General features: G+C 59.6%; 1 protein-coding gene across 1 annotated transcript in view; it reads right to left on the bottom strand.

Annotated features, from left to right (window-relative positions):
• GAS6 (growth arrest specific 6) overlaps positions 1–13,446 on the bottom strand; it is a 35,897-nt gene that overhangs the window by 9,377 nt on the left and 13,074 nt on the right. Inside the window, exons 3-9 of the mRNA XM_027591022.2 lie at positions 13,333–13,357; positions 11,809–11,871; positions 6,348–6,470; positions 5,513–5,635; positions 2,295–2,417; positions 769–890; positions 255–373 (exon numbers count right to left, since the gene is read on the bottom strand). Of these exons, the coding sequence (XP_027446823.1) occupies positions 255–373; positions 769–890; positions 2,295–2,417; positions 5,513–5,635; positions 6,348–6,470; positions 11,809–11,871; positions 13,333–13,357 (698 nt within the window). The remainder of the gene's footprint in view (positions 1–254; positions 374–768; positions 891–2,294; positions 2,418–5,512; positions 5,636–6,347; positions 6,471–11,808; positions 11,872–13,332; positions 13,358–13,446) is intronic.

The raw sequence follows: 13,446 nt of genomic DNA, 5'->3' as shown, positions 1-13,446 counted from the left end.
GTGGGCAGCCTGGGACGCTTTCCTGGATGCCAGAAGCAGCGCCCCCACAGTGGCGGGCTCCCATGCTGACCCGGAGGCCCAGAGCTGGAACCGTGCTGCCGTGCCTGGGCAGGGACTGGGCCGACCGCCAGGACCACTGGGGCACTGCCCAGGGAACGGCCCGGGGGTCTGCAGTCCCCGGGAGTGTCGGGCCGGCCGTTCCTCGGGCTCCCGTCCACTGTGCTTTGCTCTGCGCTGCGTGAGCCACTGCTCACCTGGTGGGCTGCAGCCTTTTGAAGCGCAGTCTGATCACGGGCGTCCCACTGAACATGCGGCCCAGGTACAAGGACTTTATGCTTTTGGCCACATCGAAAGGCACGCAGGGCAAAATATCCTATGGAATGGGAGCGAGGGGTGTCAGGCAGGCGCCCCCGGGACAGCCCCTCCCAGTCACAGGGGGTCTGTCAGGATGCAGCGGAGCCCCGTCTCTGCCGCTCTGCCAGCCAGGCTCTGACCGAAACCCAGAATCTGTTACAGCCCGGAGACCCGCAGGTGCGAGCCGAGCGGGGGTCCGGCCGGCGAGTCAGGAGACTGACTGCACACATGTCCCAGAGCCCAAGCACACGGACAGGGAGGGCAGTGTGTGCTCTGGGTGCAGGCCACTGGGTCACTTGTGGGTGGAGAGCTGCCCTCCAGATGTCATGCATGGGACAGACATCCCGTCCTGCACCGCCACCGGCCCCAGGGACACCAGGTCTTCTGGCGGCCCTGTTTTCCTGAGGACACTACCTCGCAGGTGTTCATGTCCGGGGACAGCTTGAGGCCTCCACGCCCGTCACAGTGGCAGGTGTAACCCCCCGGGGAGTTGATGCAAGCCTGCTCACAGCGCCCGTCCGCACACTCGTCCACATCTGCCACCACAAGGGAGACGGGCAAACTTCACCACATGCAGCACCCACACCATCTCTCTGATCATGCCCATGGTGTGCTCACCATGAAAATGAGCTCCGGAGCATGTGACTCAAGAGGCACCCACCCCCAGGCCGCACCCTGCGCTCCCCAAGCTCTGCAGCCACGTGCAGAGCTGGTCAGTGGTTTCTTCCTCTGCTTTTTCTCCAGCTGAAGGAACAAGCTACCAGGTCAGTGCACAAACCACATCTATGCAGTTCTTGGCTTGAGGGTCTGAAGGGTCTGGTGCTGTTGGCAGGTATCCCTGGGGCTACTTGGCCCAAGGGACACCCTGCAGGGAACACAGAGGAGGGTGTGGAGGGTGTGCAGGCCGGGGCCACCCCACCTTCCCCTTGGAAGGGAAGGGCAGGAAGACTGGTAAGAAAACAAGCCCTCTCTGTGCTCCTCACTGGACACAGGGAGTGCTCCTCAACTGTCCCCAAACATAGCAGGTTGACCTGAGGGTTGGCTAGAGGTTCATCTGTCACAGTGGCACAGGGGTCCCTTCTCCTCAAATCTTTACTGTGTCCACGGCAGTTTGGAGAAGGTGCCTTGTTGCATGAAGAGGCACCTGGGGATGCATATGTGGTATGGTATGCACACATGGGTGATGTGTGTGCACATACGTGGGCATGCACACACATATACACAAGCTCGTATGTGTTCACAGGTGTGTGTGCATGCGTGTTACCCAGGCGTGTGACGTGTGCATGTGCTGTGTGTGCATGGATGCGTACACGAGCACACACGTGTTCACAGGTGTGAGTGTGTGCACACGCATGTGTTACCCACGCGTGTGACATGTGCGCGGATGTGCAAACGAGCACACACGTGTTCACAAGTGTGTGCACATGCGTTACCCATGCGTGTGATGTGTGCATGGATGCACACGTGTTCACAGGTGTGAGTATGCACATGCATGTGTTTGTTACCCACACGTGTAATGTGTGCGTGGATGCACACGTGTTCACAGGTGTGTGCGCACATGCATGTGTTACCCACACGTGTGACGTGTGCATGGATGAGCACACAAGGACGCACGTGTTCACAGGTGTGAGTGTGCACACGCCTGTTACCCATGCGTGTGATGTGTGCATGGATGCACATGTGTTCACAGGTGTGTGTGCACACGCATGTGTTACCCACGTGTGTGATGTGTGTGGATGTGCACATGAACACACGTGTTCACAGGTGTGTGCGCGCACATGCATGTGTTACCCACGTGTGTGATGTGTACGTGGATGCACACGTGTTCACAGGTGTGAGTGTGTGCACATGCACGTGTTACCCGCACATGTGATGTGTGCGTGGATGCACACGTGTTCACAGGTGTGAGTGTGTGCACATGCATGTATGTGGAGGGGTACCTTGGCAGATCTTCTCCTGGGAGCTGAAAGCGTAACCCGCGTCACAGAGGCAGGAATAGGAGCCTGGCAGGTTCCTGCAGCGTGCCTCCCCACAGGCACCTCCATTTGCACACTCATCCACATCTGCAAGACAAAGCAGAGCACTTGACCAGGGCTGTTTCTGCTAGTGGCCAGTCCACGGCTGGTCAGGGAGGTGCTGCAGCATGAGCCACTGCCTTGGGTGGCGCTCAGCTCAGCTCCTGGGCTGCCTAGGCCCTCCTCCCTTCGTTCCATCCATTGGACTCTGCAGCCCCAGGCTCAGGCGTGGGGGGTGGGGGCGTTTCCGACCGGGATCCCAGGTGACAAGGTTGACCTCAGACCAGTGGATACTGTGCTTGTGCAGGGGTGAGTGCTCGGGCACAGGAAGGTGAAGGAGGAATCCCCGGGGTCTCCTGAATGGAGGTGCCCCCTGGTCCCTGGAGCCCCATGCCGATTGGTCCGTTCGCACACCAGGCCTCTCGGATGGAAATCAAACACCACAGTAATGATCAATTATTGAGGCTCTTCCTGAGGCTCCATCCATTCTGCCACCTTGGCAAACAACAAGTCCAAAATCTCTGCAGTTAAAAACCCATTTCCACCAGGGACAGAAAGGGGTGTCTAGAAACTGCAATTATGACTTCAAACAACACGGATTGCTCAGATGGTGAATAACCCGTGTCACGGAGCCTCACAACGATCCCTAACTCCTTACAAGGGCAGCTTACCAACAAACACAGGCTCTCAAACATGAAAACCCTAGCATGTCGCTCACCGACCATGGGAAAAAGCAGCAAAAGGTGCCCTCCAGAGGCAGTGTGAACGCTGCTGGGTTTACTCTGTCCATCTGCCTCTGAGCCTCTGTCTCAGCCAGACCTGGGGAAGCCAGCCCCATGTCCAGGAGCTCAGGAGCCTCCTCCCGTCAGCAGGTGGGGTGCTGGCTCCTGACAGGCACTGGCCACACCTGGGGGGACACCAACCTCGGGCAGGCACCGCGCTCACACTTGGGCTGCAGGACACAGGCCGCCGCCCCACACAAAGGATGCCTGATTAGCATGAAGCTCTCCGAACCCAGCCCGTGAAACGCTGCCGTGACAGCAGGTCTCCCTCAGCCTCAGCCGCTGCACAGAAGCCCACCAAAGCCCCTGCAGCGCTTGTGGTGGTGGGAGGGCCCGAGAGCCCACGTCTCCCCAAATCCCAGGGTGCAGCAGGATGGCTGGTGGCAGCACCAGGGAGGGCCTCCTGTCCTTGCCTTGTTCCAGCACATCAGGGCGTCCCAGGCCGTCCCCTCCCCATAGGAAACGGCGCACGAAGCTCTGGACCCCACGCGCCCACTTGGCCCCATGCCACCCTGGCTTCTTCTCCCACACTGGCCATCAGCCACGGCCACAGAGCCACGGTGGGTGGGGCTGGGGGCCCATAGGGCCAAGCTCTGTCCGAGGGCCCCGTGACCCCAGCCTCTTGGGCCCTGCACCCTGCCAGCACTTGGCCCGTTAAAGTCGCTGCTGTCCAACCATTCGTCACAGAGCACGGTGACCGGGAGAGCTGATGCAGCACACAGGGCGTGGCCTTGGCCCTGGGCATGGGCACAGAGAGCCTAGACCCAGTCTTACTATGTGGCCCCGTGGCCCCAAACAGGCCCTGCTCCCTGTTGCCCCACTCACCCGGGGGCCTCATCGGCTCTCCCCCAGGAGAGGCCCCACCCAGCCCACCTCCCTGCCCCGCGGCTTAGAGATCCCTTCCTGCAGCCAAGGAGAGACAATGGAGAGGCCCGAGCCCCTGGTCTCAGGATGCTGGGGGGCTGTAGAAGTGGGGTGCAGCAACCCCACTCCCTCCTTCCCAGCATCTCAGGGTCTGATTGAGGAGGACAAGATGGGAAGCCCGTACCACAGCGACAAGACTCCTCCTTCCCCACAGCCTCCTCCCTTGGCTGGGTCTGGGGTCCAGTGTCCCCAGAGAAATAGGTGATGGTCAAGAGGAAGGGTGTATGTGAGCTGGTGTCGCAGGCATGCCCTGAAACCCGGCAGCGGAGGTGGGCACCTGCCATCACACTCATCATGAATCAGTCATGCTACGGAGAGCCGCCGCTGAACCCGCGGGTGCCGGACCCCGCCACCCTGTCCTGCACGTGGTGCTGAGGGGAAGGACGCTGGGCTGCAGGGGACCCCTCAGGCTCTCTCACACCACAGACTTGGTGAGTGGGTGGGAAGTGGACTTCTGTCTCTCAGGGGCTTCCGAGGAGGCTAGAGCAGGACTTGCTGCGTGGCACTCGGCACCATCAGCCACAGGGCGAATGTGTTCAGTACTTGTGCCCAACGTGGGGATGTCCTCGGCCACGGTCAAAAACGTCCCTTTCTTCCGGCCTCAGGGCCGGCCGGCAGCCCTGGGAAGGGGGTTGTCCGACTCAGAGGTTCACCGGTGGCGCCGGCCACCGCGCAAGCCTTCTCCTGAGGCTGCTTCTCCCTCGGCACCTCTGTCCCACCCCCAGGTAGGCGGGCAGCACTAAAGAAAGGTCCAGGTTCTCAGGGACACGCCAGCAGTGGATGTCAGCAGGTCTGTGTCATAGGGCGGGTGGGGGGGGCGGTGAGGGCGAGAGCCCCCGGTTAAGTGGGCTGCCCCTCTTTTGCAGACTTTCTGGGGTGGTCAGGGCGTGGGGTTACGGGGCCCCGAGACTGAAGGAGGGCTGAGTTGCTTCTGCTTTGCTCAGTGGACAGCGGGCATCTGCCACAGGGAAGTGGGTGTCAGGGCCTTCGGGAAGCCAGCCAGGCAGACGTGGACAGGCGTGCCGCCCAGGTCAGAGGAAGGTTCTGCTTGCACCCCTGCCCCTGTCTGGGCTCCGTCCGGGGCTCCGTCCTGGGCTCTGGTCACATGGACGCCTGCAGCTGCTTCCACTTCCTGGGGCAGCGGGGGAGGTCTCCTCAGCTGGGCTGGCCGGTCCTCAGAGCCCGTGAGTCATCCTGTGCCGGGTGCTGGGGCAGCTCCCTGTGGCCGCTGACATGCCCGGACATGTGCTCTGCAGGCTGCCCTCCACCCTCTTCCCGCCCCCCCAGAGCCTCTCTCAGAGGAGCACATGGGACTGCCAACTTCAACAATCTGGCCATCGGGCTGACTCTGGCAACTTGGCAACTGCACAAACAAGAGGAGGAGGAGCAGGGGTGGGGCACAGGGAGGCAGGGAGGGGCTTGCCACCCGGGCATTACCTCTGCAGGTCCTGCCGTCAGGGGAGAGCACGTAGCCACTGTAGCAGGCGCAGTGGAAGCTGCCCGGCTTGTTGAAGCATATTTGGTTGCAGCCCCCGTTCTGCTGGCTGCACTCATTCACATCTGGGCACAGGACACAGAGAGACTGGGAAGTGCCCAGAGCCGACACACGACCCCCAGGGGGCACACGTCTGCGCCATGGGCGGGAGGGCAGAGGGAGACCCCGCTGCACTGTGGGCGGTGACGGTCCTCGGGGCCAGCCCCATGGCCTCAGTGTGCACGGGTGGAGGGTGGGGGCTGAAGAGGGTGGATCTGGCCAGACTCAGCCTGCCGAGCCCCACAGGTGCAGCCCCCCTGCCCCCCAGGCTGGCTCGGCACCGCCGCGAAGGGGCTGCCCGAGGTAACCAGGTCCTGAGCATCCCCCCCCCCCCCCCACTGTAGACAGGGAGGCTGGCCGTGAAACTCTCTCGTCCCCAGACACCAAGCCCCCGGGGGCAGCCCAATGGTGGCTCCTTCCTTCATTCCAGGCCGCCACCAGCAGTCAACGCTTCTCAAACTGGACAGCACCCAGCGCTTGGGGGCAGAAGCAGGGCCTTCCCACACTGTCTGAATATTCCTGCTCTTGGGGGGCTGGAGGGGCCCCAGGGACATCCCTGCCCCTGCTCTCCCTCTGCCCCTGAGTGGCCAGGTCCCCAGACAGCCTGGGGTTCCTGCCTTAGCTGGAACAAGCCCCCCGTGTCCCCAGGGGCGGGGCAGGCTGGAAACAGAGGGACGGGCCACGGCCCCTCCCCGCAGAGCCCTGCCACCTGGTCCCATGGCTGCAGGGCCCCCTTACCTCTGTCACAGAGCCGCCCACCCCAGCCGGCCCTGCACTGGCAGTAGAAGTTGCCCATGAGGTCCTGGCACACTTGGGTCCCCTCCTTGTCGCAGGGGTTCGGGGAACACTGGTCAGGCAGGTCTGCGTCAAAAGAAAGGAGAAAGGGTTCAGCTGGGAGGGAGCAGCTCAGGGGCGGGCATGAGGCAGGCCCAGGCTGGTGGCACAGACCCCACCTCCGGGCAGGAGGGCGGTCCTGGAACAGGCTGGCCAGACCCTCGTCCGGGTCCAGGAAATCCAGGTCAGCTCAGAGGGAGTGGCCACCTGGGCCAGGGGCAGTGGAGGAGAGGGCTGGGCCTGGCCCGACTCCACACGCAGGGAGCAGGCCCACTGACCCCTGGCTGACCCAAGGGGTCGCATGAGGAACACGCCCCCACCTTCCCAGGCCAGGCACCCTGTCCACTCAAACCCTACCATCGACCTTCGCCAACACCCTCCCCTGCCAGGGCGTGGCTGCTGCAGGAGCAGCCCCCACACCCGTCACTGGATGGCGGGCTGCCCTGGCCCTTCCAGAGAGGGGCACCAGCTAGTTTGCTCCTGACCCTCTTGCTTGGGTGGCAGTCCCGAGCATTAATCACTGAACAATTTCCACCTGCTTTAGGGGCTATGGTTGAGACTGTCACATGGAGCGCCTTCCAGGGGCTCGGTGTGTGAAGAGCTTTGCATAGGCCGCTGAGGCTCCAGCTCCCAGGGACCATCCCCGACCTCAGAGGCTGAGGCAGAGCCCCACCCATGGGCAGTCGCATGCTCCAGGGTGCTGGTGGTGGACAGCAGAGCTCCAAGAATCCTCTGCCAGGCTATGGCTGCGCTGGGTGGGCTGGCAGGGAGGGACGCCTCTGTCCCGGAGCTGCTCAGCCTGAAGCCGCGGAGGCAGAGAATCCCAGGCCGGCCGGGCAGGCAGGTCGTAGGGAGAGGGCTAGCCCTGAGTCTCCGCAGCTCACCACCCCCCTCCAAGGTCTCCGGGAGCTGATGCCTGATGTCTGTCCGCCTGCACTGTCCTCGGGCACAGACTGGCCTCCGCCACGCCCACCGTGCCCTTCACACAGCAGGCCCACGAGATTCCCGGCTCCAGACCGGCCTCTGCTCATGTCCTTCCCAGCCCCTGTGTGGGTCTGCTCATGCCTTGGTTGCTCGACAAGCTGTGGCCGCCCTTCCTGTCACGCCCGTGTGGACAGTAAGTAGCTCCTGGTGGCTCCCATTTCTGTCCTGTCCTCCAGCGTGGACACGTGCCTCGTCCAGCCCCTGGACAGCACGGGGTCCGTGGCTAAGGTCCAAACCGAGGGCCACCGAAGGGGAAGGTGACACCCGAGCGCCTACGGCCACCTCGAGATCCCTTCAGCTGCAGTGACCATCGTGGCAAATCCTGCTACTCTGGGTCGTTGCCACTGGAGGGGGCCACGAGGACATTTCCCCGGCAGCCCTGAGGACTGTGGCCTCCCGACTGGCTGATACCCATCCCCAGGCCTGGGCAAGGGGCCGGCCAGGCCGTGGAGGGCAGGTGACACCCAGGACTGGCCCAGACCAGCCGCGGGACATTCTCACCCCGCATCCGCCTCTCCAGGGCCGCGTGTCCTACAGGACCCCCGTCGTGTACAAATACTTCCGTCATATTTACAGTGACTGGCCCATCGCAAACCATGCGGTGGGTGGGCCGCGGTAGAGAGGATTGTCTGGCTCCGTGACGGCGTTCCAGCTCTTCTCTCTGCCCGAACCAACAGGGCCACTGAGAGCCCAGAGCTCAGGCCTATGTCCATCCTGCTGGGAGGCTGGCCGGGGGGGCACTCACCACCAGTTTATCTCTTCTTTCTTAAAATGACTGACATTTCCAACCTAACGCCAGGACTGGGCTCTGAATTTCTGCCACAGGGCTTGGTCCCCTGGTCCGCGGCAGCGAATTCCCAGCAGGGCCACGTCTGGGCCTCGCTGGCCCTGCAAAATCCCCAGACCCCCCAGGTCTCCTGTCCGCCCTTGGCGGCGTGACTCGACACTCTGCCGAGCTCCACCCTTTCGTCCCACACAGGTCTGTGACCTGTCATGGAGGGTCCCACTTCTCGGGGAATCTGCATAACGGCCTGCATCCAAACAACTGGGACCACGTCTGTCAACGGGTCCCTCCTGTGGCAAGTGTTGGCCAAACACAGCCTCCCCAAGGGCTTTGTGACACTTGCACAGTTGTTTTTGGCAGGGCGAGGGAAATGCCTTCTACCCTCACGCAAGTAGGAATTGGGTGCAGGAATGAGGAAACGGGGTCTGGGAACAGCGCGTCCCACAGCTGCCGGGGGCCTGGCAGGTCAGCCCTGCGGTCCCCATGCCGCTGGACTGGCTGCACCGCAGGTTACTCTCGGCAGCGCAGAAGGGCCAGGGAGGGTGCGGTCACGCCCAGCACCGAAGGGCTCTGAGGGCAGGAGGGGTCGTGTGCCGGGTCCTGGCCAGCTTGCTCACAGCAGAAGCCTAGAGGGGCCCCCGAGCGAGGGAGGGCAGGCAGATGGTATGTGTCTCCACTTGATATATTTGGTTGAAGTGTTAGTTATTTCACAAGTGCGTAACCGTGCATTTGGCATGAGGGCTGGTTAACTTTGGAATTTGCCTAGAATGCCTAACCCCCTCTAATGAAACCTCAGGGTCCCCGCATTCAGGGGCCGAGACCAACTTCTGCGGGGCGGCCTGGGGGTCTGGCTCTGGGGGTGGGGGGCGGGCAGGGCGTGCCTCCTTCCTGAGCGGCAGGCCTCGGGGCCTTGTCCCCAGTAAGGACGGCGCTGCATTTGTGGGATGCCTCAGGCTTCGGAGGCTTGATGGGCACCCGTGGAGCACGGCACGCCTGGCCCAGGGGCAGGATGGAGAGGCCAGGCGTGGGAGGCAGCGTCCTGATCGGCTGGGAACTCACGCAGCATGGCGGTGGCACGAGATCTGTCCTCCTAACGGCAGCTCAGGAACACCCTTTCCTTCCACACCCTGGCTACCCACCACCGGGGCACAAACCTCAAGCCCATTCAGAGCAGATCGTTGCTGTTCGAACAATTCGAGTCCCTCTAACACCACAAGATCTCTCACGTGGGCACGACATGGCCCAGGATTGTTGCAGCCTCCCTTTGAGCAGGACCCCGACGATTTTAGGTCCTCACGCAGTCAGGAGGCATGAAGCACCAGGTAACTGTTTATAATCTCTAGAAAAGCACAGTCTAAAACCCAGGAACTAAAACTATCTAATCAATTTGGATACATAATTTAAAAGGAAGAAACTGGTTTAGCAAATTGACAACAATAAAAAAAGATTGCTAAAAACAAAAAGCCGAAATGACACAAAGCTAAAACTGCAACAACCCCACCCCCTAACGTCTGCCTAAAGCCCCACTGAGGTCACTTCGGCCCTTGGAGAGGCCGAGGTCACAAGTGGACCCCAGGGAGGCCAAGGTCACGGGTTGACCCCGGGGAGGCCGAGGTCACAGGTTGTCCCAGGGGAGGCTGAGGTCACGGGTTGACCCCACGGAGGCCGAGGTCACGGGTTGACCCCACGGAGGCCGAGGTCACAGGTTGTCCCAGGGGAGGCTGAGGTCATGGGTTGACCCCACAGAGGCCAAGGTCACGGGTTGACCCCACGGAGGCCGAGGTCACGGGTTGACCCCACGGAGGCCGAGGTCACAGGTTGTCCCAGGGGAGGCCGAGGTCACGGGTTGACCCCACAGAGGCCAAGGTCACGGGTTGACCCCGGGGAGGCCGAGGTCACAGGTTGTCCCAGGGGAGGCTGAGGTCACGGGTTGACCCCACGGAGGCCGAGGTCACGGGTTGACCCCACGGAGGCCGAGGTCACAGGTTGTCCCAGGGGAGGCCGAGGTCACGGGTTGACCCCACAGAGGCCAAGGTCACGGGTTGACCCCGGGGAGGCCGAGGTCACAGGTTGTCCCAGGGGAGGCCGAGGTCACGGGTTGACCCCACAGAGGCCGAGGTCATGGGTGGAACCCTGGGAGGCTGAGGGAGGGGGCTTGCTCCAGGTTGCCCATGAGGCATGGGCATGGGTTCTGGCCACCCTGAGTTAACAGGCACTTCTACCCAAAATCACAGAGGCCAGTCTGCTCTGCACCTGCTATGTGAGTCTTCCCTGGGGTCAGAGGGGAAGGGGAGCTGAACGGCAGCACCACCTTCCCCTCCCCTTCCTGAGTTAAATCAATAATTTCCTCTGCTCATCTGGGCCGGGGCTTGGACCTGGCAAATCAGACAAGGCCTGCGGCCAGCACGTGGACAGGTGGGTGTCCAGACACAGTGGCATCACCCACCCATGCAGGCCAGGCCCCGTGAGCAGCTCTGGGTCCTCCCCTGCCTTCTTGGCTACCCCGGAGGGGGCAGGCCCCACGTGGAACGCAGCAAGAGCCCTGCTCTGCAGCAGCGGTGGTGCGCTCAGAGCCCGGCTGCCCCACATCTGTGGAGAATGTACTGACACGTGGGCTTGGGGCAACCCGGCAGCTCCCCTTGTGAGGCACTCGGACCTGAGTGAGGCCCAGAGTCCATTCTGGCTCAGTGGGTGCAGCGTTCCATGCCTGGCTCAAATGTGACAGAACCACAGGCAAAAAGTCACTTTTACTGTGTGATCATTAAAAGTGACATCACTAGTAAGAAAGATGCATGGTGAGCTGAGGAAAAATTGTGCTACCTTTAGGACAAATGGCGAATCAAGAGCTCCTACAAATTGAGAAAAACAGGCAAATCACTTGCAGGAAAAGAACACAAGGTTCTGAACCACGTAACGCTCAGCTTCACTCATTAGTGAGAAAAACATAAACAGAAAGACCAGCCATCATTCTTCACCATTGATATTGAAAGAGACCAAAAAGTAAAAACACATCAGCTTAGCAAAGACCCGGGGACGGGGCTGATCACCCCACTGGATCTGCGTCCAAGTGAATGATGCCCGCAGCCTGGGGGCCGCAATCATACTGCTGGGAGCCCTTCCTGCAGATACACTCTGACCTGCGTGAGATTTGTTTGCAATAATAAAACACTGGAAGTAGCCTGAAGTCCAGCAACGCATGTTGGTTACCCATGCCGGTGCACCACGGATGCACGGGCTCTGGGTGCGCCGAGCTGGAAGACATCCTGCCCAGAGCGCAGGTACAGTCAGTATTTGTGCAAAACCAAGACACTGTGCATATAAGTAGGTCTAAGAATATTCTGGGAGCCCAACTGCTTGAGTAGGAGGTACACCTGTGAAAGGGTTAGATGTCATACTGCATGCGCTTTTTGCCTATTTAAAAAAACCAAACCTTACTTGCTTAAGAGAGAAAGTTCAGTGGAAAAGGAGCAGAGCTCAGGCCGGTGCTACACCTCCTTAGGATGATGGAAATATTCAAGACCCTTGAAAACCACAGCAGAGCCTGAAGTTACCCAAACCCACAGGACTTGGAGGAAGACAGGAAGGAGACAAACTTACTTTGAACGCATGTAACAAAATCTGGGCTTTTTGTGTACGGAGATCCATATTTACTAATGCAGTCTGCAAGAGAGAGAAGGAAAGCACGTCATTCCTGTCACAGGAGACAGGAGGACCTTAGAACTGGTACGTCATCTCTGAGACACCTCTGGAAAAGGAGATTATTCATGTTTACTGGGTGCTGAAGCAACAACACCGTTCAGCTTTAGTTATGACAGATCATTTTAACACTGGCAGGCAAGAAAATGCCTTCACCAAAAAGGCAGAACTCTGTGTCCGAAGGTCTGTCTGCAGCCTCTCCCGGGGATTCCTTCTGCTATGGCACCGAAGGGTCACTGATAACATTCGGGGAGTTTTCTGACCGCGATCAGAGAGTTAAACTTCAATTTCAAGTGGACCCCCATTTGGAAACACTGCCTTTAATCTGAAAGTCATTCTGCTTTGCGGAGCGTTCCACACCCGCACCATCCATCTGATGAACCAGGTGTGCACATTGGAGCAGAGGAAGGTGCCTGGAAACTTGAACTTGTGCACAACAGTGTCGAGCCACGTCTCATCCTTCAGTAGGGTCCCTGGTACTACACCAAGTCCAGGAGGACGAGGGCCCGGGCAACCTGGAGGGGGCTCCTGGGATAGCTGGTCACCCTTTGCCTCTGGAAGCAAACCCCCAGTACCCAGGGGCCAGGCCGACAGGGAGCCTGGGAGCGGGCAGGTTTCTGGCTTTTCAGGGCCAATTATGGGTCCACTTTGCTTGTTGCCAGATACAGACCCAGAGAAGGAACCTCCAAGAGGATATAAGGCCAATGGAAAATTTACCAAAATGCACTTTACAAAATTAAAAAGGAAGACGCTGGAATAGATTTATCATTATAAGTAATATGCATCCAAAAATTTCTTAAAATGGTATTAATTAAAGGAGCAGTTCTTAGAGAAATCAGGGGCTCTTTCTCATTGTCCAGGTTAGACTGGGTTGTCATTTGTCCTTTTACTTTCTCTCCCAAGTGCACAGGGGAGCTCTCCAGAGGCCACCTGCACAGTGACATCCCTGCTCGGTGGCCAGGGGTGTCTCCTCATACATTCCCTCTTGTTCAAATTAAACAAAAACAGTTTTTATTGTTCTCAGTTCTGATTAATAATACAGCAAATATCAACATATGTAGCCCCCATGAACAAAAGTTCTTTGGGGTCTTCAGTAATTTTGGAAGTGCAGAGACCCTGAGACCAAAATGTCTGAGACCCACTAAACCAATCACATTCCCAAACAATAAGTTAAGCCCGGAGTCAGAGCCGAGAAGCAGTTTGCAAATAATGGCACTGGATGGAAGTTAACATGGATCCTGTGGCGTGAAAGATACAAACCGGTGTTTTGACCGGCATGCTCTGCATAGTCCCAAACCCACTGTGGGATTACAGCCTCCCCTCCGGAGTAACTGGGTCATGAGCTGGCCCAGCTGTCTCTGACACGTGACACATATACCCCTCTGGTCACTTATGACAACTTCGGAAGCAGGGATGTACACTTACCTAAGTATCTTGGATAAAAATAGTCCTGCGGAAAAAGAAGAAGAAGGGGCAAGAGTTTACTGACACAGTACGAGGCTCCCCAAATAGCCCCCGGCGCAGCTGGGCAGTGGGAGC

Source organism: Zalophus californianus, chromosome 3, assembly GCF_009762305.2.
Source record: "Zalophus californianus isolate mZalCal1 chromosome 3, mZalCal1.pri.v2, whole genome shotgun sequence".
Taxonomy (NCBI): domain Eukaryota; kingdom Metazoa; phylum Chordata; class Mammalia; order Carnivora; family Otariidae; genus Zalophus; species Zalophus californianus.
Note: the sequence above shows the minus strand (reverse complement) of the source record. Positions and strands in the feature narration are given on the sequence as shown.